Source organism: Hypanus sabinus, chromosome 4 (genome assembly GCF_030144855.1).
Source record: "Hypanus sabinus isolate sHypSab1 chromosome 4, sHypSab1.hap1, whole genome shotgun sequence".
Lineage (NCBI taxonomy): Eukaryota > Metazoa > Chordata > Chondrichthyes > Myliobatiformes > Dasyatidae > Hypanus > Hypanus sabinus.
This window is the reverse complement of record NC_082709.1, coordinates 100,338,157-100,361,965: the sequence shown is the minus strand read 5'-3', so window position 1 is coordinate 100,361,965 and position 23,809 is coordinate 100,338,157. Positions and strand designations below refer to the sequence as shown.

Below are 23,809 nucleotides of genomic sequence, written 5' to 3'. Positions count from 1 at the left end.
GGAGATGCTGGCAGCTGAGTGGAGCAAGAGGGATGAAGCAGAAATCAATATCAGAATTAAGTTTATTATCAATGACATACGTCATGAAATTTGTTTGTGGCAGCAGTACAGTGCAATTCATAAAAACTTACTAGTAGTTACAATAAACAAATAAATAGTGCACAAGAGGAATAGTGAGCTATAATTGGTATAAACTGCAGCTTGATGTAAGTATTGCTGTTGTCCAGGTGCCCCAAAGCCAAGTGGAGAACCAGTGAGATTGTGTCTGTTGTAGATGTGTTGTGGCAGGTCCAGGTTCTTGCTCAGACAGGAGTTAATACTAGCCCTAATCAACCTCTTGATGCACTTCATCACAGTAGACGTGAGTGCTACCAAGCTATAATCGTTCAGGCAGCTCACCCAGACACTAAATGAAGAGAGATGGGAAGACATTGGGAACGAAGAGGAGAGATTAGGGGTCAAGAGACCAAACACACTGACAAACTGGGAAACTTGAGCTGAGATGGTCAGATGGGGATGGGGAGGAGGAAGTGACAGGGTATGTTTGGAAAGTCAGTGACACAGTGGGACAGAGGAGAGACAAGGTGAATAGTGGGGGTCTGGGTGGAAAGAGAGTTCTGATAAATCATTATTGACCTGAACTGCTAACAGGTTTTCTCCCTCTGTTGATGCTGGCTGATGTACTAAGAATACCCAGCTATTTAATTTAATCTCCAACAATAGTATCGTGTTTTGTGTCACAGAGTTGGAGTTATACATTAGCATCTAATTGTCTACAGATTGAACATAGAAGGTAGAAATACATCATTTTCTGAATGAAAGACTTTTACTAATATACCACAAGATGAATTCTAGGGGCTCAGCTTTTAACAATGTATATTCATTTTATTTCAAACATCTTTTTCAGGATATGGATCACCTCTCAGGACAGTATTGATAGACCAAGACCCTTTATACTGCACCTTCCAACCATGATCTCTACCAGCTAGGACAAGGGCAGCAAAAACAAGGGGACAGCAACAGGGAGTTGCCCTCCAGGCCACATACTGTCCTGAGTTGGAATTCCACCTTTCCACAACGTTACTCAATCAACATCCTAGGAAATCTCCCTCCCTAATAGTACTGTAGGCACACTCACACATCAAGGCCTGCAGTGGTTCAAGAAGACAGCTCACCATTTTAACCATATAACATATAACCATATAACAATCACAGCACAGAAACAGGCCATCTCAGCCCTCCTAGTCTGTGCCGAACTCTTAATCTCACCTAGTCCCACCTACCTGCACCCAGCCCATAACCCTCCACTCCTTTCCTGTCCATATACCAATCCAATTTTACCTTAAATGACACAAATGAACTGGCCTCTACTACTTCTACAGGAAGCTCATTCCACACAGCTATCACTCTCTGAGTAAAGAAATACCCCCTCGTGTTTCCCTTAAACTTCTGCCCCCTAACTCTCAAATCATGTCCTCTCGTTTGAATCTCCCCTACTCTCAATGGAAACAGCCTATTCACGTCAACTCTATCTATCCCTCTCAAAATTTTAAATACCTCGATCAAATCCCCCCTCAACCTTCTACGCTCCAATGAATAGAGACCTAACTTGTTCAACCTTTCTCTGTAACTTAAGTGCTGAAACCCAGGTAACATCCTAGTAAATCGTCTCTGCACTCTCTCTAATTTATTGATATCTTTCCTATAATTCGGTGACCAGAACTGCACACAATATTCTAAATTTGGCCTTACCAATGCCTTGTACAATTTTAACGTTACATTCCAACTTCTGTCCTCAATGCTTTGATTTATAAAGGCCAGCGTTCCAAAAGCCTTCTTCACCACCCTATCTACATGAGACTCCACCTTCATGCACTGTTATTCCCAGATCTCTCTGTTCCTCTGCATTCCTCAATGCCCTACCATTTACCCTGTATGTTCTACTTGGATTATTCCTGCCAAAATGTAGAACCTCACACTTCTCAGCATTAAACTCCATCTGCCAACATTCAGCCCATTCTTCTAACCGGCATAAATCTCCCTGCAAGCTTTGAAAACCCACCTCATTATCCACAACACCTCCTACCTTAGTATCATCGGCATACTTACTAATCCAATTTATCACCCCATCATACAGATTATTTATGTATATTACAAACAACATTGGGCCCAAAACAGATCCCTGAGGCACCCCGCTAGTCACCGGCCTCCATCCCGATAAACAATTATCCACCACTACTCTCTGGCATCTCCCATCTAGCCACTGTTGAATCCATTTTATTACTCCAGCATTAATACCTAACGACTGAACCTTCTTAACTAACCTTCCATGTGGAACTTTGTCAAAGGCTTTGCTGAAGTCCATATAGGCTACATCCACTGCCTTACCCTCGTCAACATTCCTTGTAACTTCTTCAAAAAATTCAGTAAGGTTTGTCAAACATGACCTTCCACGCACAAATCCATGCTGGCTACTCCTAATCAGATCCTGTCTATCCAGATAATTATAAATACTATCTCTAAGAATACTTTCCATTAATTTACCCACCACTGATGTCAAACTGACAGGTCTACAATTGCTAGGCTTACTTCTAGAACCCTTTTTAAACAATGGAACCACATGAGCAATACGCCAATCCTCCGGCACAATCCCTGTTTCTAATGACACCTTAAAGATCTCCGTCAGAGCTCCTGCTATTTCTACACAAACTTCCCTCAAGGTCTTGGGGAATATCCTGTCAGGACCCGGAGATTTATCCACTTTTAAATTTCTTAAAAGCGCCAATACTTCCACCGCTTTAATTGTCATAGGTTCCATAACTTCCTTACTTGTTTCCCACACCTTACACAATTCAATATCCTTCTCCTTAGTGAAGAGATCGTTCAAAATCTCTCCCATCTCCCTCGGCTCCACACATAGCTGACCACTCTGATTCTCTAAGGGGCCAATTTTATCCCTCACTATCCTCTTGCTTTTAATATAACTGTAGAAACCTTTCGGATTTACTTAAGGGCATTTAGGAATGGTAATTAAATGCTCTGGATGGTGTGGCGGAGATATGTCTCCACCAAATGAGGTGTAAGGCACTCCTTCCCTCCGCTATTGATAATGGCTAAAGTCATTCATCTTCTAAAGACACTGCCCAGAAGAAGGCAATGGCAAAGCACTTCAGTACAATTTGCCAAGAACAATTATGATCACTCACGTCACACATGATGAAGATGAATTAAATGCAAGCTCAGCCCGCAAAGCCCACAGCCACAGAGATTGAAACAAAATACAAAATAAATAAACAGCAACTTACACTTATTATTCCAAACTGTAGGGAAGGTATCAAATAATATACAAAGGCACACGGGACCACAGATGCTGGAACCTAGAGCACTGGAAGAACTCAGGCAACATCAATGGAGGAAATGGGCAGCTATTGAGATTCTTCATTTGCACTAAGAGTAGGGGGAGGTAACCGGTATGAAGAGGTGGCTGAAGGAGTGGAACAGAAGCTGGCAAGTGATAGCTGGATCCATTTGAGGAGGGGTGATAGGACAGATGGACAAGGGGAGAATAGACATTTGCAACAGAGGCTGGGTTGTGATAGGTGGCCGCCACAAAGGCTTCAGATGATTGAATCTGGTAAAAGAGGAAAGATGTGCATGGACTCAACTGAGGAGGTGGGAAGGCAGAGTGGAACAATGGGGGGGGGATCTAAGAGAGAGAAATTTGTGGATGATGAGCAGGTGGACGGTGAGGGATGAGAAAGGAACAGACTAATTGGGGTGGATGTAGAAGAAACTGGGTAGATTAGGAGGACAGTGAAAGGGAAGTGGGTTTGGGTAACCAGAAATTAGAGAATTCTATGTTCATGTGCAGATTGTAGACTACCCAGGCAGCACACAAGCTGCTGCTCATGTAATTTACATTCTACCTCATTCTGGCAGTGGAGCAGGCAGAGCAGTTGGAATGGGAAATTAAAGTGGCTAAAAACCAGTGGAGGTGGAAAAATAAAATATTCAAATGAAGTATTTTACCCATTGTTTCCCTGACAATATTGTATGGTTAAAACCCTCAGATTTTGTTCTATCATTTCATGTGAGGTTTCAGTAAACAGGTTTCTGCTGGATTATAATGGTCAGAAAAGGTTGATCCAGATGTCAACATTAGTTGTAACTAAACTATCAATATTTCCCAGTTAGCAGTTCAAATATTTTGCTTTTCATCAAGCGCAGATCACAGAAACAATGTGTTTTGTAGATTCGCTTGTGTTTAATTTTGTATAAAGACAGGAGGAGGTGGACTTCTATGGTTGTTAAACATTGACTCAATCGTGTGAGGACAGAGTGTGGTGAGGCTCACCTGAGGCATCTGCAAGTTGCCATGGTAAGAAAAACAAATATCCACAAGGCTGTTGTTGTTACAACACTCAGTGGTTCCATCAAGCCTCTTGTACGCTGCAGAGAAGAAAAAGCAATGTTTCTCGGTTGCTCCACAGGGAAACTTCAGATCTCCTAATATGATTATGGAAATATTTGGAACTTAAAGAACATCCAGCTAGTGCACAGAGGTCATCACTGTAGACTCAAAAAGCTCCTGGGTGTAAATACCACAACTATTTATGTAAATATCACGCAAATATAATGACCAAAAGAGCCCACCACTCCTCCACTTCTTTGAATGATAAGGAAATTTGGCATAACCTTGATGATTCTAATCAATTTTAAGAGATGCACCATAGACAGCATCCTACCTAGATACATCACATCTTGGTATGACAACAGGTTTGCTCAACACTGCAAGAAATTGCAGAGTTGTGAATGCAAACCAGTTCATCATGCAAATCAGTCTTCCTCCACTGACTCCATCCACACTTCCCACTGCCTTGGGAAAGTAGACAACATTTTAAGGACACTTCCCTCTTACCCCTCTCTCCATTGGGCAGAAGTACAAAACTATGAAAGCATGAACTCCCAAATTCAAGGACAGCTTCCATCTGCTGTTATTACTCTTGATCAGACCTCTCCTATGTTAAAAGATGAACTCTTAAACTCTAACCTACCTCACCATGGACCTTGTCTACAGTTGGCCCTCCTTATCCACGGGGATTGGTTCTGAGACCCCCGCGGATACCAAAAAATGCGGATGCTCAAGTTCCTCATTTAACCTGTCTTAGTGCGGTGGTCTATAGGACCCAGCGGAACCCTGGATTTTATTTAACTTGTTCAATGCGGTGGATATTAGGACCCAGCGCAGCTCTGAATCCATGGAGTTTCTGTTCATGAAAATAATCACGATCACAATCGAAAATAAGGTGGAACTAATAAAGCGATCGGAAAGAGGTGAAAAACCATCAGTCATTGGAAAAGTGTTAGGCTACAGTTGGTCAACCATTGGAACAATTTTAATGGAGCATGTGAAAGGCCCTGTCCCTATGAAAGCTACAATTATTACTAAGCAACACAGTGGTTTAATTATTGAAATACGTGTGTTTCTTAAGTGTTTTATATGCATAGAAAAGTAAAATATGTACTATATACTAAGAAAAACGTTTGACTAACTGATGCTAAATAATACCAGATGTACCTGTTCAAACTTCAAATCCGACTTAAAGACGGACTCAGAAATGGAACTCATTCATAACTTGGGAACTGCCTGTACTTTTAAGTCATTTCTAGATTACTTATAATACCTAATACAATGTAAATGCTATGTAAATAGTTGTTATACTGTATTGTTTAGGGAATAATGACAAGAAAAAATAGTCTGTGCATGCTCAAACAACGTGTGCTGGAGAGAGATCTTCCGGGTTTTCCTGATCCGTGGTTGGTTGAATCTGCGCATACGGAATCCATGGATAAGGTGAGCTGACTGTACATGCAAATATAGACAAATTTGCATTTGTCTACAATGCAAATTGTAGACAATTGCATTGTAATGCTGTAATACTAACACTATATTATGCATTTTGTTATCTTCTTAGTACCTCAATGTACTTGTGTATGGCATTATCTGTATGGATGACACATGAAACAAAAAGCTTTTCACTATATCTAGGTACACGTGTCAATAATTTGCTTAGGCTATTTCTACCATGTCTAATGTTACTTCAGAGATTATCATCAATCAAGAACAGAGTTACAGGGTCAGAGTCATACAACACAGAAACAGGCCCTTCAATCCAACAAGTAGCTAAATACACTAATCCCATTTACCAGCATGGAATGTGGTTCAACTTCATATCTAGATACTTATTAAATGTGAGAGTATCTGCTTCCACCATCCATTCGGGTGTAGATTCTGTAGAATTAACACCCATGTCTTGACGAACATTTGTTGTTGTCTGTAGTCCACTGCCCACACTCCAGCCCACTCTGAGGGGCTTTTCACTGAACCCAACTCACTCCATCTAGCTTGAGCCTCGGTTGCTTAGTCTTGCTCTTACTCTATTCCAACAAGGGGTAGAGATAGGATAGATTTAAGTGAAACTTTTCCTCATAGCAGAGGTATCCAAAACTAGTTACTTCTCTTTACCCAATTCTATTCCATTTTCCCTCACATCCACTTAAAATACAAATAGCACAGGCCACAGCCCCAGAACGAATCAAACCCACCAATTACTTTGGAACTACTTCAACATTGGGAAATGCTCTACACAGCAAAATCCCATTATGGCAAAGGACCAGATAATTCTCTGAAGGATAACTAATGTATGTCTGTTAAATAAACAAGAGAGATGGTTAAAATACAAAGACACTAAACACAAAAATTAATTGTCCAATCCCTTAAAATGTGACACCCCCTACTATTTCCCAGTTTGTTGAATGCTCTTCAGTTTCAAATGTTAACTAATTTTCAATGTCTGCCTGATATTTTCAGCGTCTACTTCCGAAGAGCATATCTGTACCTCGAGCCACAGAGCTGAGGTGCTGCAGGGTCACTTCATTAACACAGTATCCAGTCTGAGGTTTCTGATGGATTTCTTCAATGCACTTGTGCCAATCTTCCACACAGTGAACTGAACAGTTCTCTACATATTTAATAAGATCACCGGTAAACAGTCCTCTGGGTCCACTGGCGGGTGAATTCTGGGAAACAGAGAATATGCACAATTAAAACTGGAGTAAGCTTCAATTAAGAGTTACTTTATGTTATAAAGCTCTAGTCATAACAAAATTGAGATATCCTGTTCAGTTTTGGGCGCTACCCCTCAGGAAAGTGTACAAAGGTTAGGCTTGAGAGAATTCTACACTAATAATACCAATAAGTCACAGGAGCACAATTAGGCAATTGACCGATCGAAGTCTACTCTGATATTTCATCATGGCTGAGCCACTTTCCTTCTCAACCCCATTCTCCTGCCTTCTCCCCGTAATCTTTCACACCCTGAATAATCAAGAACCTATCAACCTCTCTCTTAAATACACCCAATGACCTGGCCTCCACAACTGTCTGTGGCAATGAATTCCACAGATTCGCCACCCTCTGGCTAAACAAATTCCTCCTCAGCTCTGTTCCAAATGAACAGAGGGTGTGCCCTCAGGTAATATACTCTAGGATCCTCCCCACATCCACTCTATCTGGGCCTTTCAACATTTCAATAGGTTTCACCTCAACTACTAAATTCAACTGAGTACAGGTCCACGGCCATCAAACACTCCTCATACAGTAATCCTTTCATTCCCAGAATCAGTCTTGTCAACCCTTTCCAATGTCAGCACATCTTTTCTTAGGTAACGGGACCAAAATTGCTCACAATACTCCAAGTGATGTCTCAGCATTGCATCCAAACTCTTATACTCTCAAAATAAATGCTATTGCAGTTGCCTTTGTCACCACCGACTCAAGCTGCAAATTTAGGGAGTCCTGCACCATAATCGTCAAGTCCTTGGATTTCTGAATTTTCTCTCCATTTAGAAAATAGTCTACACTTTTATTTCTTCTACCAAAGTGTATGACCAGAACTGTATTCCATCTGCCACTTCTGCCCGTTTTCCTAATCTGTCCAAGTCTTTCCCCAACACCCTTTATAGCTCATCCTATATATTAATATACATTATATATAGTAATGCCATTTATTCCATTAGATTTTTTAAATAGATTTGGAATGTGCCTCATTCACCTTTAAGTTGCTGTTTGCCATTACTTTTTATGAAGTACCTCTTTGCATATGAGCAAAAAAGCAGTGTCATTAGTGTTAGATGGAAACAGTTGTTTAAACTAAATATCAAATATAAAGAGGAATAACAAAGTACAGCATGTTTCATAATAACTTGCCAATCTTACATGGATTTTACTTTAACTGAAAAATTCTCTTAAAGCTGATAGTAAATTTTATTATCAAAGTAAATGTCACCAAACTCAATATTGACTTTTGGAAACAAAGTTGAACAGGCTAAGCGCAATATTGACTTTTGGAAAACCCTTCCAATTTCTTTGATGGGGAGGGTTAACACAATCAAGATGATTGTAGTGCCACAATTTCTTCACCTTTTCCAGTCAATTCCATGTTTTATTCCTCTGTCATATTTTAAGCAATTGGATTCAATTATTATACCCTTTATTTGGAATTATAAAACCATTAGAATTACTAAAAAACACTTGTCAAAGCCCAAGGAAACAAGTAGTTTTGCTCTACCAGATGTTAAAATGTATTACTGGGCTGCCCACCTATCCATTCTTGCATGGTGGAAAAAAAGCCCACCCTCTACCTCAGACTCGTGCCCAGCATGGTTACTCATAGAGTGAGTGCTTTGTAAAAAGACTTCTTTACCAGTTCTCCTTAACAGCCCCACTGCAGTTAATAAGTCACATTTTAGAAACAGCTTTGTGGCTGGTAGCACTATAAGAATTTGGAAGCAGATTCAACTACACATTAAGGCCCCAAAAACTTATATTTACACTCCGATTTGTGACAATCATTCCTTTTTGGCTGGTCTGAATGATACTGTTTTTTCTTCCTGGAAACGGAGTGGCATCTGTAGTGTAGGTGATCTATATATTAATGGAAACTTTGCCTCGTTTGCAGTTACAAGCAGTTTACAATATCCCTGCATCTAGTTTTTTCAGTTATTTACAAATTTGAGATTATGTTAGGAAATATATACCTAATTTTGAAGTTTTAGACAAACATGAGTCCCTGGAGGCAATAAATAAATTTGATCCGGTTACTCGTAGTGCCGTATCCTGTTTTTATCTGATCCTCCATAATGGAGCTTGGGTGAATACTGCAGGTCTTAAACAGGCATGGGTGGATGAATTGGGAATAGAATTGACAGAGGAGGTCTAGGATGAGTGTTTAAAAAGTATACATGATTGTTCAGTTAATGTCAGACACAGACTTATACAGTTTAAAACAATACATAGACTCCATTCTTCCAAAGAAAAGTTGCACAGCTTCTATCCTGATGTTTCACCAGTTTGTAATAGATGTAAATCTGAGAACAGTAACTTGTCACATTCATTCTGGTCATGTTGTAAGCTTTATGCATACTGGAAAAGTATTTTTCGCTGTTTCTCAGGAGCTTATGGGAAGCGGTGGGAACCGGACCCGCTCATTGCCATCCCCGAAGCAACAAGCTCCCTATCATCAATCCATACGTATGAAAAAGTGGCTGTATTTTTTGGAATGGTGATTGCTAAGAAGTTAATCCTGCAAATGTGGAAAATGGACTCTGTGCCTACATACGATCTGTGGCTGAAAGAACCGGCAAATACTTTACATTTGAAGAGACTGAGACTATGTAATGAAGATAGAGGGGACATCTTTGAAAGGATATGGGGCCCTGTATTAGACTTTCTTACGGGGTAAGGACTGAGGTTTTTTTGGTGCTGTGTACCTCTGATGTGTATGTTTACTTTTGCCTTTATATTTTTCTCCCTTTTGCTGCTCAATATTTAATTTGATTTTGTTAAGGTCGTGGTTTTTGTGGATGTGCTGTATTTTTTTTGTTGTTCGTTTGTAGAAAAAAAAATTAATAAAAAAATGTAAATGTCTCCACATACAACCCTGAGATTCATTTTCTTGTGGGCATACTCAGATCTATAGAATAGTAACTAACAGGATCAATGAAATATCAACCAGAGTTGCGGACATAAACTGTGAATAGAAATAGTGCCTATACAGGGTATTCACTCCCCTGGAAGTTTCGTTGTGTTTTTTACAACATTGAATCACAGTGGATTTGATTTGGCTTTTTTTTGATACTGATCAACGGAGGGAGACTTTCATGTCGGGGTGAAAGCGGAACTCTACCTAGTGATCTAAATTAATCACAAATATAAAACACAAAATAATCGCAGAAGTATTCACCCCTTCTAGCCAGTATTTGGTAGATGCACCTTTGGCAGTGTGGATAGGCCTCTATCAGCTTTGCATATCTGGACACTGCAATTTTTCCGCATTCTTTTTTACAAACTGTTTAAGCTTCCTCAGATTGCATGAAGATCATGAGTGAACAGCCCTTTTCAAGTCCAGCCACAAATTCTCAATTGAATTGAGGTTTGGACTCTGACTTGGCCACTCCAGGGCATTAACCTTGTTGCTTTTAAGGCTTCCTGTGTAGGTTTGGCTTTATGCTTGGGGTCATTGGCTTGCTGGAAAACAAATCTTCTCGTCACAGTTCTCTTGCAGACTGCGTCAGGTTTTCCTCCAAGATTTCCGTGTATTTTTGCTGCATTCATTTTACCCTCTACCTTCACAGGCTTTCCAAGGTGTGCTACAGTGAAACATCCCCACTGCATGATGCAGCCACCACATGCTTCAAGAGGGATTGGTGTTTCTTGATGATGTGCAGTAACAGTGTTTAGTCTAGTCAAATAGCTCAAATTTGGTTTCATCGGCCTATAGAACTTTTTCCCAGCAGACTTCAGAGTTTCTCACTAGAAAACTCTAGCCAAAATTTTGTGTGAGAGTTGTTTTTCAAAGTGGCTTTCTCTTTACCACTCTCCCATAAAGCTGTGACTGGTGAAGCACCCGGGCAACAGTTGTAGTACACACAGCCACTGAAGCTTGTAACTCCTCCAGAGTTATCATAGGTCTCTTGGTGGCGACCCTCACTAGTCCCTTTGCATGGTCACTCAGTTTTTGAGGACTGCCTGCTCTAGGCAGATTTACAACTGTGCTATATTCTTTCTATTTTTGAATGATTGACTTAACTGTACTCCAAGGGACATTGAGTGACTTGGAAATTTTCTTGTATCCACCTCCTGACGTGCTTTTCAATAACCTTTTTGCGGAGTTGCTTGGAGTGTTCTTCTGTCTTTGTGGTGTAGTTTTTGCAACAATACAGACTCGCCAGCAGTTGGACCTTCCAGATGCAGGTGTATTTTTACTACAATCAATTGAAGCCCTTGACTGCACACAGTTGTCCAAAAATAGAACTCCTTTTAACTAAATGTATGACTTCTAAAACCAACTGGCTGCACCAGTGATGATTTGGTGCTTCATATTAGGGATGAGTATTTATGCAATCAATTATTTTGTTTTATATTTGTAATTTGATCACTCTGTGGAGATCTGTTTTCACTTTGACATGGGGGGGGGGTCTTTTTCTGTTGATCAGTATCAAAATCCACTGTGATTCAATGTTGTAAATTAACAAAACATGAGAACTTTCAGGGGGCCAGGGGTGAATACTTTTTATAGGCACTGTAGGTACATGAATGAGAGGGGTAGAGAGAGCTATGGTTTGGGTGCAGGTCGATGGGACTAGGCAGATTAATAGCTCAGTACAGACTAAGTGAACCGAAGGGCCAGTTTCTGTGCTGTAGTGTTCTATAACTCTATGACTACCTGACCCTCCACCTATCTTCATATCGTCTGCAAACTCTGCAACAAAGCCCTTAATACCCGACAAACAGGGGAGACCCTTTACTAACAGACTGTTTCCATCGAGGTGCATCACAGAATACCATAGGAGATCCTTTCTCCCTGTGGCTATAAAACTCTACAACTCCTCCTCCTTAAGAACATGGCTTCATTGCACACCTGTATTTTGCACTATTACTTTTTAATGCACATTTTGTATTTTTTGTACCCAAATGCTTACATTTTGTATTTTAAAATATATATTTCTGACTGAACAACCTTGCAACAATAATTTCCTTTAGGATGAATAAAGTTTTATCTTATCTTTTCAATTCATGTCATCCAAGTCATTGACATAGAATGTAAGAAAAAGTGGTCCCAACATCAACCGCTGTGGAACACCACAGCCAACCAGAAAAGACTCCCTGTATTGACTCACTTTGCCTCCTGCCAATCAGCCAATGCTCTACCCATGTTAAACCACGAGCTCTTAATTTGTTAAGTAGCCTCATGTGTGACCCTGTCAAAAACCTTCTGAAAATCCAAGTGCACAACATCCACCAATTCTCCTTTGTCCATCCTGCATGCTATTTCTTCAAAGAATTCCAAAAGATTTGTCAGACAACATTTTCCCTTAAGGAAACAATACTGACTTTGGCCTATTTTATCATGGCCCTCTGAGTACCTTGAGACTTCACTCTTATCAATTGACTCCAACATCTTCCAAACCACAGGTCAGGCTAACCAGCCAATAACCTCCTTTCTTCTGTCTCCCTCCCTTCTTGAAGAGTGGAGTGACATTTGCAGTTCTCCAGTCATCCGGAACCACTCCAGAATTTAGATTCTTGAAAGATCATTACAAATGCCTCCACAATCTCTTCAGCTACCTCTTTCAGAACCCTGATTGTAGTCCAACTCATCCAGGTGACTTATCTACCTTCAGACCTTTCAGCTTCCCAAACCCTTTTTTCTTAGTAATAGCAATTGCATTCACTTTTGCCCCCGGCACTCTTGAACTTCCACCATACTTCCACAGCAAAGATTGAAGCAAAATACTTGTTCAGTTCATCCATCATTTCTTTGTCCTTCATTACTATCTCCCCAGTATAATTTTCCAGCAGACTGATATCTACTCTGATGTCTCTTTCACTCTTCATATACGTGAAAAAACTTTTGAAATCCTCTTTGATATTATTGGCTAGCCTACCTTTATATTTCATTTTTCCCTCCTTATGGCTTACTTATTTGCCTTCTGCGGGTTTTTAAAAGCTTCCCAATCCTCTAATTTCCTACTAACTTTTGCCCTCTTTTGACCTTTGCCTACAGTTTATCAGCCATAGTTGCGTTACCCTGCCTTAAGAATACTTCTTCATGGGACATATCTATCCTGTGTCTTCTGAATGGCTCCAAGAAACTCCAGCCATTGCTGCTTTGTTGTCATCTCTGCTGGTGTCCCTCCCAATCAACTTTGGCCAGCTCCTCTCTCATGCCTCTGTAATTCCCTTTATTCCACTGTAATGCTGATACGCCTGACTTTAGCTTCTCCCTCTCAAACTGCAGGGTGAATTCTATCATATTATGTTGGGATTACACAGGGTACATCGAGTGGATCTATTTCTTCTGAATTTGGAACAAGTTGTTGGTTAAACACACTGGGCATTGTGTGCACAGTTCAGGTCACCACAGATGTGATTAAGCCGAAAAGATTCACAAGGATGTTGCCTGGACTGGGGGCTTGAGAAAGGAGGATGTGAAGGGGTGATCTTACAGAGGTTTTTAAAGTCATGAGGGGCATAGATCCAAGTATTTAAAAGCCATTAACAGTGTTAACACTTCAGATAAATTGTATAACCTGCTTTATTTTACTTACTTGGCATACAAATTTCTTGAATATCTTACACTTCACTTAATAAACATTCAGATTACTTAGTTCTTTGCAAATTTATCAAATTACTTAAAAAGCATACAAAAACATTAACACTTGTAACCATTAAAACAAAAAATCAAAATCAATTGGATGTCCAATATGACACGCATGTTGCTTTGTCAGACTACCTCACAGTTTCATGTTCTTATTCAAGCAAAGTAACAACAGACTTCACACTGATGTCTTCAAAAAAATAAAACTTAATTGTAACTTGACTATAGTTAAAATGTATAGTCTTATTATTTAATGAGTTAATGAAGAAGTACATATACTACTATATCACAAATTTGGTTTTTAAATATTTTGATACGTACGATTCAGCATTCCAGGTTTGGTATAGGAAGGGCATTAGACATTTTGAAGATCTTTTCATTGATAATCGCTTCACTTCTTTTCAGCAGCTCTCTGTTAAGTTCAATCTGCCCAATGCTCATTTTTTAGATATCTCCAAATTAGACACTTTATTGCTCCTTTAATTCCTAACTTTCCTGAAATGCCTGCGAAAAATGCTATGGACTTATTCCTTTCCATTAATCCACTAGGTAAAGGTTTAACATCAATTATCCAAGATAAATTAGCAGCCTTACGACGGGCCTCTGTGGATAAAATTAAAATGGCATGGGAGCATGATTTAAATACCTCCTTATCTGATGAGAGCTGGGACTCGATTCTTAAATCGGTTAATTCAACCTCTCTTTGTGCTCGCCATTGTCTTTTACAGTTTAAGATTGTTCATAGAGCCCATATGACTAAATCTAAACTATCTCGATTCTACCCTGACATTAGTCCGCTCTGTGATAAATGCAAGAGGGGCGTGGCCTCTCTCATTCATATGTACTGGTTCTGTCCTAGCTTGGAGAAATTTTGGAAAGATGTCTTCACTACGTTATCGTATATTCTGAATCAGCACCTAGAACCAAACCCCTTAATTGCTTTGTTCAGTTTCTAGGGCGAGACAGATTTACGTCTGAGTCCGACCAAATGCCGAATATTATCCTTTGCCTCTCTCCTGGCTAGACGCTTGATCCTCCTTAGATGGAGAGATGTTGCCCCGCCCACGCATGCTCAATGGCGTAACGACATTATGGCCTGCTTGGACCTCGAAAAAATTCATTATTCAGTTCTTAATTCAGACCTAAAGTTCCATAAGGTCTGGGGACCTTTTATCGAGTACTTTCATAACCTTCCTCTTGATTAGGGTTTTTTTTTTCTTTTCGGTCCCTTGCTTTCAGTTCCTTTTTTTTCTGGTACTAGGCATCACTATCCTCTGTTGCTAAGTGTATTCACAGTCTGGGAGTTTGATTGTCCTGATTTATATTCTCTATATTGTGTTGTGGTTGGTCTGGAGTTTTTTTTTGTGTTGTGGGGCCTGGGGAGGATACTAAGTTTACTTGTCTTCAATTTAGGTGCTTTTTTTAAAAATTCTCTTTCTCTGTATCATATTGTCATTGTATGCTTAATTTTGCACTGTATTAATGTTCCTCATTGTGATTTGGGGTTTTTTTAATCTGTAAAATGTATTAAAAAACTAATAAAAAATATATTTTGATAACTGTATTTTTTTTAAATATTTTGATACCTGGGCCTCTGTACCTCCCTCTGCAATTGGATCCTTGACTTCCTAACTGGAAAACCTCAATCTGTGCAGACGGGTAATAACATCTCCTCCTCGCTGATGATCAACTCTGGTACACCTCTGGGGTGTGTGCAAGACTATGTGCTTAGCCCATTTCTCTACTCCTTCTATAGCCTAGACTGTGTGGCTAGGCATAGCTCAAATACAATCTACAAATTTGCTGATCATACAACCAATGTTGGAAGAATCTCAGATGGAGATGAGAGGGTGTACAGGAGCAGGATATGCCAACTAATGGAGTGGTGCCGCAGCAACAATCTGGAACTCAATGTCAGTAAGACAAAAGAGCTGATTGTGGATTTCAGGAAGGGTAAGATGAGGGAACACAAACCAATCCTGATAAGAGGGGTCAAAAGTGGAGAGAGTGAGCAATTTAAAGTTCCTGGGTGGTAAGATCTCTGAGGATCTAACCTGGCCCCAACACTTTGATGTAGCTGTAAAGAAGGCAAGTCATTGGCTATATTTCATTAGGAGTTTGAAGAGATTTGTCTTGTCAACGAAAACACTCAAAAACTTCTATAGATGTACCATAGAGAGCATTCTAACAGGCTGCATCACTGTCTGGTATGGGGGGGGGGGGGCAACTGTACAGATTGAAAGAAGGTACATAAAGTCATAAAATTAGTCAGTTCCATCCTGGGTACTCATCTCTGTAGTACATATAACATCTTCAAGGAGCGGTGCTTCAGAAAGGTGATCCCCATTTTTAAGGACCCCCCTCCCCCATCACCCAGGGCATGCCCTCTTCTCATTGCTTCTGTCAGGAAGGAGGTACAGAAGCCTGAAGACACACACTCAGCAACTAAGGAACAGCTTCTTCCCCTCTGCCATCCGATTCCTGAATGGACATTGAACCCATGAACACTACCTCGCTTTTTTAATATATATATTAATCTGTTTTTGCATAATTTTTAAACTATTCAATATACACATATATATTTACTGTAATTGATTTACTGATTTATTTTTTTTTCTTTCTATCTTATTATGTATTGCGTTGAACTGCTGCTGCTAAGTTAACAAATTGCATGACACACACCACTGATATTAAACCTGATTCTGATTTCAATATAATTGGTTTATTTTGTATCTTACGTATTTTATTTTACAGATTTTAATACATTATTCTGAGAAGGGTCCACAGACTTCACCAGACTGACAAAGAGATCCATGGCATAAAAAAAGGTTAAAAACCTCTGGTTTAGAGGGACATGGGTCAAACTCAGGCAAATGGAACTACCAGATGAACAACTTTACTGGCAGAGATGAGCTGTGCAGATGGTACCAATGATCTGTACAGACTGCAATTACCTGTGCAGATAAATCGCAAGCAGGAACATTATATACTCACTCAAAAGATGTTTCAGCCCCTGGGATTACAATAGACTAAGACAACTGCTTTGCTACAAAGAGCAATATATGAGGTCATTCTTACCCTCAGCCATTAGGCTCTATAATGAGTCAACCTATACCCGGGGAAGTGATGATCCCCTCCTGTTAGCCTGGTTGAGAGAACTTATTTTTTATTTCTTTCTTAGTTATTTCCTAATATTTATACCTGTGCATTTGTAATGCTACTGTGACGCCGTAATTTCCTTTGGGATCAATAAAGTATCTACCTATTCCTCTAACAGGTTATCAAGCACTGCTGAGTGTAGCAGCATATATCTCTAATTCTGCTGTCAACATCACCATATTACCATTTTTTGGCCTGATGAAGCATTTTCAGAAGCAAGTTCTTTTTCATTCCTTAAAATGAATCAGCTTTGAAGTTAAAGAAGAAAAAGGAGAGAAACCATCAGACATGCCTTAAGTTCATTTTAGTTATTGCCAGCTCTATTAAACATACCTTGTTTGAAGCAATAGAAGTTATTGTAATTTTAGGTATAATCCTATTACACTTGATATTCAGATGTGATTGTAAGTCATCGCTAGTTTTAGAGTCAGACCCTTTGGCACAGCATGACCATGAGACTATCAATTGCCCGACTCATCAACACTTGTTCCATCAGCTATTGTGCCTTAGTGTTTCAAGTGTTCCTTAAATGTTGCAGGACATCTGAACCCACCACCTTCTTAGGCAGTGTGTTCCACATTGTATCTGCCCTCTGAATGAAAAACACTCTTTCTCAGATCCTCTTTAAACCTTACTCTGCATTGTAAACCTAAGCCATCTAGTATTAGACACGTCTGTCATTAGCTCAGATGAATTAATTACCTCTGTGACTTCAGTGACCAATGCCCCAATTCCAGTGTAGTACAAGGGAAGGAGAAAGAGTGGCAATGAGTACAGGATGAGTAAAGCCATCAAAGCCAGGATGAAATTGTGCCATACTCCTGCCAAAAGAGCGGAACAATTAATACTGTTAAATTTGCAGTCCAAAAATGAAGCCAGTTTTAAATACAATCTTAACTCTTCTCAATCAAAATATTTGGAGAGTTATTGTTTACCTGCACAAAATACTCGTAATTGTTGAATTGGGGAAATCAACTGCAAATGGTTTGTGTAGAGGTCAACAAATGCCCCAGGATAGACAACAAAAATAAACATTCCAAAGCCGTTAAATCTCACTTGCTCCCTGCACACAGTAAAAAAAAACATTTCAATTCAACACCAGACTAATTGCTGCTTGACAAGCATTGAAATCAATTTCTAGCAAACTACACTGCAATGGCTGAGGTCTTGAGATATAGACAAAAAAAAAAGCTTAGTCCAGTGAATATACAGCTTCAGTGTTTTGCATCAATTAACTTCCCAAGTACCATTGGTTGTATTGTCTCTAAAGCATTCCAACAGATAGAACTCCAAGTAAAGAAAATAAATCCAAGACCACTTTCAAACATATTCTTCATCACTAATCTTGTCTAACTGAGTAACTCTATGACTTTTATACCGCCTGAGTACAAAGTCAGACTTGAAACTCATGCTACATAGGACTGGTGAATAGCAGCTGGATTTGAGGCACACAGTTCTGAGTTAGTATCGAGCAAGTCTTTCATGTTTGGTAAATAACACACTAGTTTCATTTTCAGACCAAGAGAATAAATTCAGCAAAGAGACATATTTCCTCCACTACAACTCCCAATCGTTTCATGAACTGTGGGAGCCTACAGAATCTGGGCTTTGTACTGACCTACCACTGTTTGGGTGAATGATAATGAACATGAAGAAACACCACCTTAATGTTCTCTCCAAGCACATGCCAACCAATACAACCCACTGTTCCCACAGGAAGACCCATACAAATGAAAACAATAAAACTAAAAACACATCCCCCAAAAGAGGGAAAACATTTCATCTAATCTCTGGAGCAAAGTGAATCAGTAGAGACAATACCTGACTGCAGCCACCCCATGGCCTATTTCGTGAATAATCCCACTGATCAGAATCACAGTGAAAAAATATACCAGTTGGCTCGTAGGTAGGTTAACACCAGGCACCTGCAGATATTATAAAGAAAAGTAAATATATTGTTCTGAAGTCAAATGGTCTGTAAAGTCTTATATAGCACTGGGTGCTGTGGGGACGACTCAGCAATATTTAGTGTCTGTGCCTTGACCTACAAAGAACAACCACCATTATTAGTTCATTGGATACACAAGCGACTGCGGATGCTCAGACTGGAGCAAAACACAAACAGCTGGAGGAACTCAGCAGGTCAGGCAGCATCTGAAAGCAAAGGGATAGCTGATGTTTTGGGTCAAGACTCTGCATCAGAACCCTGCTGCAGACAACTAACAAATCTCTTCTGATCTGACTGCTACTTGGAGAAAATGCATGTGGGTCAAGTATCTGGCAACTCGGGTGAAAGTCAAGGCATCCACTTCTTAAAACTGCTTCACTCTTTTAGTTGTAACTCGAGCACACCAACTGTTAACAGCAAAATCCTTTTATCATCTTACTACTAAGGGAACATTTAAGGGAAAACACCCAGATTTCAAACAAACTGGCTCAAATCTCCTTTCTTACAATTGCTTTTTATAAATTTTTCTCTTGTTCAGTAACTCTCCATGATCTCTGCTTGGTTACACAGAGGGAGGAGGCAGATAAAGAGAATAATTAAAAACACACTCAACCCTAACTGCATAAGGATCAATCTCTTCCAGAGGTTATGGATTTTTGATCGATTTGGTGGTGTTGCAGCAAGGATATGTAGTCAATTATTAACCCTCTTGCAACCATCTGGTTCATATGCTTCCACACTAGTATCTTAAGAATTGGTGTTTTACACCTTTGTTCTTTAGTGGTATCGCAGACATCTGGCTCTTCTGTCACCTTTCACCCCATTGGAAGAGATGGAAACAATGCACAAAGCTTCCAGCTGAGTCCTCCATCCTCAGTCTGCCTCTGTTCATACTCCCTTTACAGTCATCGTTCATTTCAGGTACAGAGCTGTCACATCAAATTAGACAGAGTGGTCATATAGACAGACAAGTTGATTTCTGCAAAACAATCCCGGTGATAAGTATCAAATGAAATTATCATATACTGAAAGTACATATACTGAACTTGATGCTGCCTCGTTCTCAGATGAAGGCATAGGCCTAATGATGAGAAATAAAACAATTAAGGTGACAAGAACGTGGAAAAAGCACAAGTTTATAGAGGTAATAATAGGCACAGTAACAAGATTGTATCACATACAATTCAGTCCTCTAGTACAGACAGACAGCTCTGGCCTTTAAAGACACAACACTTACTGAGAAAACTCTTCTTTTTTAACCTCTCCATTGTCATATTCTCATCTTTCCATTCCTACATTATGCTTTCACTGCTGAGTGGGAACAACCAGTCATGTGGCTTTCTAGTTGTCCTTGCACCACTCTTCATCTGTCTTCCAAGCTCAACTGAAGGACATCCAAATAATGCAAAGCTTCTCACTTGAGTTCTCTGTCCCATTCCAACTTGGTTCCTACACTGTTCCAACCAAGCCACGGGACCAGGGACAAGGAATTCAACTATCTCCGGTATTTAGTCATACAGAACAGAAACAGGCGCTTCAGCCCATCATGTCTCTACTGCCCAACGTACATCTTAGTTAACCCATTTAGCTGCATTAGCTTTATGCATTCATTGCATTCAAGTGCTTGTTGAGATGCTTTGTAAATTAATCATCTGAGGCTGTCTTGATTAATTGTCTTGGACCAGAAACATTGACAATTTCTCCCTTGATCAAGATTTTGAGGGTTTTTTGGGCATTTTGTATTTTTGTTCTGCTCCCTCCCACCCCAACAATGACAGTCATTCTTCATTCCCCAGGCCTGGGCCACTTACCACAACTTGCAGAATGCGTTTGTTCTCAGCCACTGTCCCATCGGCTGACATCACCGCCAATGTCTGTGCCAGGGTTTTCGTTAGAAGTATTATTGAGATAAACATGAAGACCACTCCAAATCCCATCCCAAGACTGAACCTAGAGATCAAGAAATAGTCAGTGACCCAGTGCATCTTTCAATGATGGACAAGGCACAATAAGTGAAGTAAATGGCTGCATCCCTCTCAGGACACATTCCTGAAGGGTGTCAGGTTTACAGATTTATTAAGTAAGCAGAAAGCTCATACGACTTCTATGATACAATCCTGAAGAACACCACAGGTTAATTTTGAGGACATGGAAGAAGAAATCATCCCTGATAATTCACTAGCCACAACACGATAGTTAAGAATGTGTAAAGAGTCTGCTGGACATCAATAATGGGACTTAGAAGGAGAACTGAAGTTGATTTTATTGTTACGTACACAAGTACGGTGCGGTACAGGTACAATGAAAAACTTAAAGCAGCACCACGGGCACATAGGTTCAGACAACACACAGAATGTAAGTTATACAAAATTTATATATGACGCCAAATTCAATACTCTAGTGCAAAGAAAATTACTCAAGCATGTTGTTGTGCTGAGGTTTTTGAAAACATTAAGGTCCCTGTACCTTTGCCAATATTGCAAGTGCTTTGATGTTAACTAATACAGCAGTAAATTTTCTGATCCTTCTCCTTATCGATGTAGCACACTCAATCTGCTTCCTAGACAACAGTCAGAATATAGTGAACAGAAAACTATACTCTGCAGTACAAGACCTAAGTGCAAGCAAAATCACAATCAGGGACAAGTCCATAGTAATGCAAGAGGTAATCCTTTGCATGTATACACAGCGGACTCTGGTTAACTGGTCCATTGGTTGATCAGCCGTTTATTTGGGTCAACTCCTAAAGAACAAAATCTAATCGAGAAAATACCTGGGATTTGCTTCATTTGTTTGGGACCGGAGACTGTTGCCGAACAGTTTCCAACTGGTGTCAGTTTTGTGCACTTGTGTGGCTGTTAGACACTATACTATGTTTGGAGCAAACAGTTTTTAAAAAGCATCAGTTACATGTTTTTGTGTAATGCTATCCATTTGGGTCAATGGCCGATGATTCAAAAAGCAGTGATTTTTGTTTATTTTGATTTCGATTTTGACTAAAGTATTTCAGACCCTCACCATGAAACTTTGGTTAAATGGGGCAGCTGTTCAATTGGGCCAAAATGTACTGGTCCTGATGTGTCCCAATTAACTGGAATTTTGTGTGCGTCTCTGCGTGTTTGTGTGTGTGAGCACGCATGAGCGTGTGTGTATGTGCGCGTACGACATGCTTGGACCAGTACTTTTCGGCCCAATTAAGCAGCCGCCCCAATTAGCTGGTTTCACTGAAATCATTAAAAGGGCATGAAGAAGACAAACTGAGTAACAAATTATGTATTTAAATGAAATGCAGAATAATTTAGAACACTACAAATAGTACTACAGTACTACAAAATTGTTTTAATTTCTAATAGTAATCAACAGAGGAGTTAATCCAGTGCATGCAATGAACAAAATCAGTAGAGACACCTAGTGCCTTCAGACAACACTATCTATGATTGCATCCTCCAAATTTTCATTTGCACTGTAACATTTGAGATGGTTATTGATACCTTTAAGTTCTTCGTATTTCCTAACTTGTTGAAGTAGTGAAATCATTTCATTTTCACTTGTGGCCTTTTCTGGCATCTCCAAGCTTGAATGCTTGAAACCACAGTGAGCAAAACTACAAACCCCATTTCCAGAAAAGTTGGGATATTTTCCAAAATGCAATAAAAACAAAAATCTGATATGTTAATTCACATGAACCTTTATTTAACTGACAAAAGTACAAAGAAAAGATTTTCAGTAGTTTTACTGACCAACTTAATTGTATTTTGTAAATATACACAAATTTAGAATTTGATGGCTGCAACACACTCAACAAAAGTTGGGACAGAGTTAAGATTGAAAAGTGCACAGAATATTCAAGTAACACCGGTTTGGAAGACTCCACATTAAGCAGGCTAATTGGTAGCAGGTGAGGTATCATGACTGGGTATAAAAGTAGCGCCCATCAAAAGCTCAGTCTCTGCAAGCAAGGATGGGTTGTGGCTCACCCCTTTGTGCCAAAATTCATGAGAGAATTGTTAGTCAGTTCAAAAGGAACATTTCCTAACACAAGACTGCAGAGAATTTAGGTCTTTCAACATCTACAGTACATAATATTGTGAAAAGATTCAGAGAAATCTCAGTGCGTAAAGGGCAAGGTTGGAAACCACTGTTGATCGCTGCTTGATCTTCGAGCCCTCAGGTGGCACTGCCAAAGAAACCGTCATGCTACTGTGACAATTATAGCCACCTGGGCTCCGGAGTACTTCAGAAAACCATTGTCACTTAACACAGTCCATCACTGCATCCAGAAATGCAACTTGAAACTGTATTACGCAAGGAGGAAGCCATACATCAACTCTATGCAGAAAGGCCGGCCAGTTCTCTGGGCCCCGAGCTCATCTCAGATGGACTGAAAGACTGTGGAACTGTGTGCTGTGGTCAGATGAGTCCACATTTCAGCTAGTTTTCGGAAAAAACAGGCGTCGAGTTCTTCGTGCCAAAGATGAAAGTGACCATCCTGATTGTTATCAGCGAAAGGTGTAAAAGCCAGCATCTGTGATGGTATGGGGGTGCATCAGTGCCCACGGCATGGGTGAGTTGCATGTATGTGAAGGTATCATTGACGCTGAGGTGTATATTAGGATTTTAGAGACATATGTTGCTATCAAGGCGACGTCTCTTCCCAGAACGTCCATGCTTATTTCAGCAGGACAATACCAGACCACATTCTGCATGGGCTACAACAACATGGCTTTGTAGACACAGAGTGCGTGTGCTTGACTGGCCTGCTGCCAGTCCAGATCTAACTCCTATTGAAAATGTATGGCGCATCATGAAGAGGAGAATCAGACAACGGAGACCATGGACTGTTGAGCAGCTGAAGTCTCAAATCAAGCAAGAATGGACAAAATTTCTAATTGCAAATCTACTACATTTAGTATCCTCAGTTCCAAAACGATTAAAAAGTTTTATTAAAAGGAAAGGTGATGTAACACAATGGTAAACATGC

At 39.9% G+C, this 23,809-nt stretch overlaps 1 protein-coding gene across 5 annotated transcripts in view; it reads right to left on the bottom strand.

Moving 5' to 3' along the window:
• The window catches only part of mbtps2 (membrane-bound transcription factor peptidase, site 2), a 57,562-nt gene that overhangs the window by 27,403 nt on the left and 6,350 nt on the right, over positions 1-23,809 (bottom strand). For all 5 annotated transcript variants that reach the window (XM_059967725.1, XM_059967721.1, XM_059967722.1 and 2 more), the window contains exons 3-8: positions 20,640-20,778; positions 18,702-18,805; positions 17,816-17,943; positions 17,583-17,701; positions 6,900-7,080; positions 4,355-4,449 (exon numbers count right to left, since the gene is read on the bottom strand). In XM_059967725.1, coding sequence (XP_059823708.1) covers positions 4,355-4,449; positions 6,900-7,080; positions 17,583-17,701; positions 17,816-17,943; positions 18,702-18,805; positions 20,640-20,778 — 766 coding nt within the window. The remainder of the gene's footprint in view (positions 1-4,354; positions 4,450-6,899; positions 7,081-17,582; positions 17,702-17,815; positions 17,944-18,701; positions 18,806-20,639; positions 20,779-23,809) is intronic.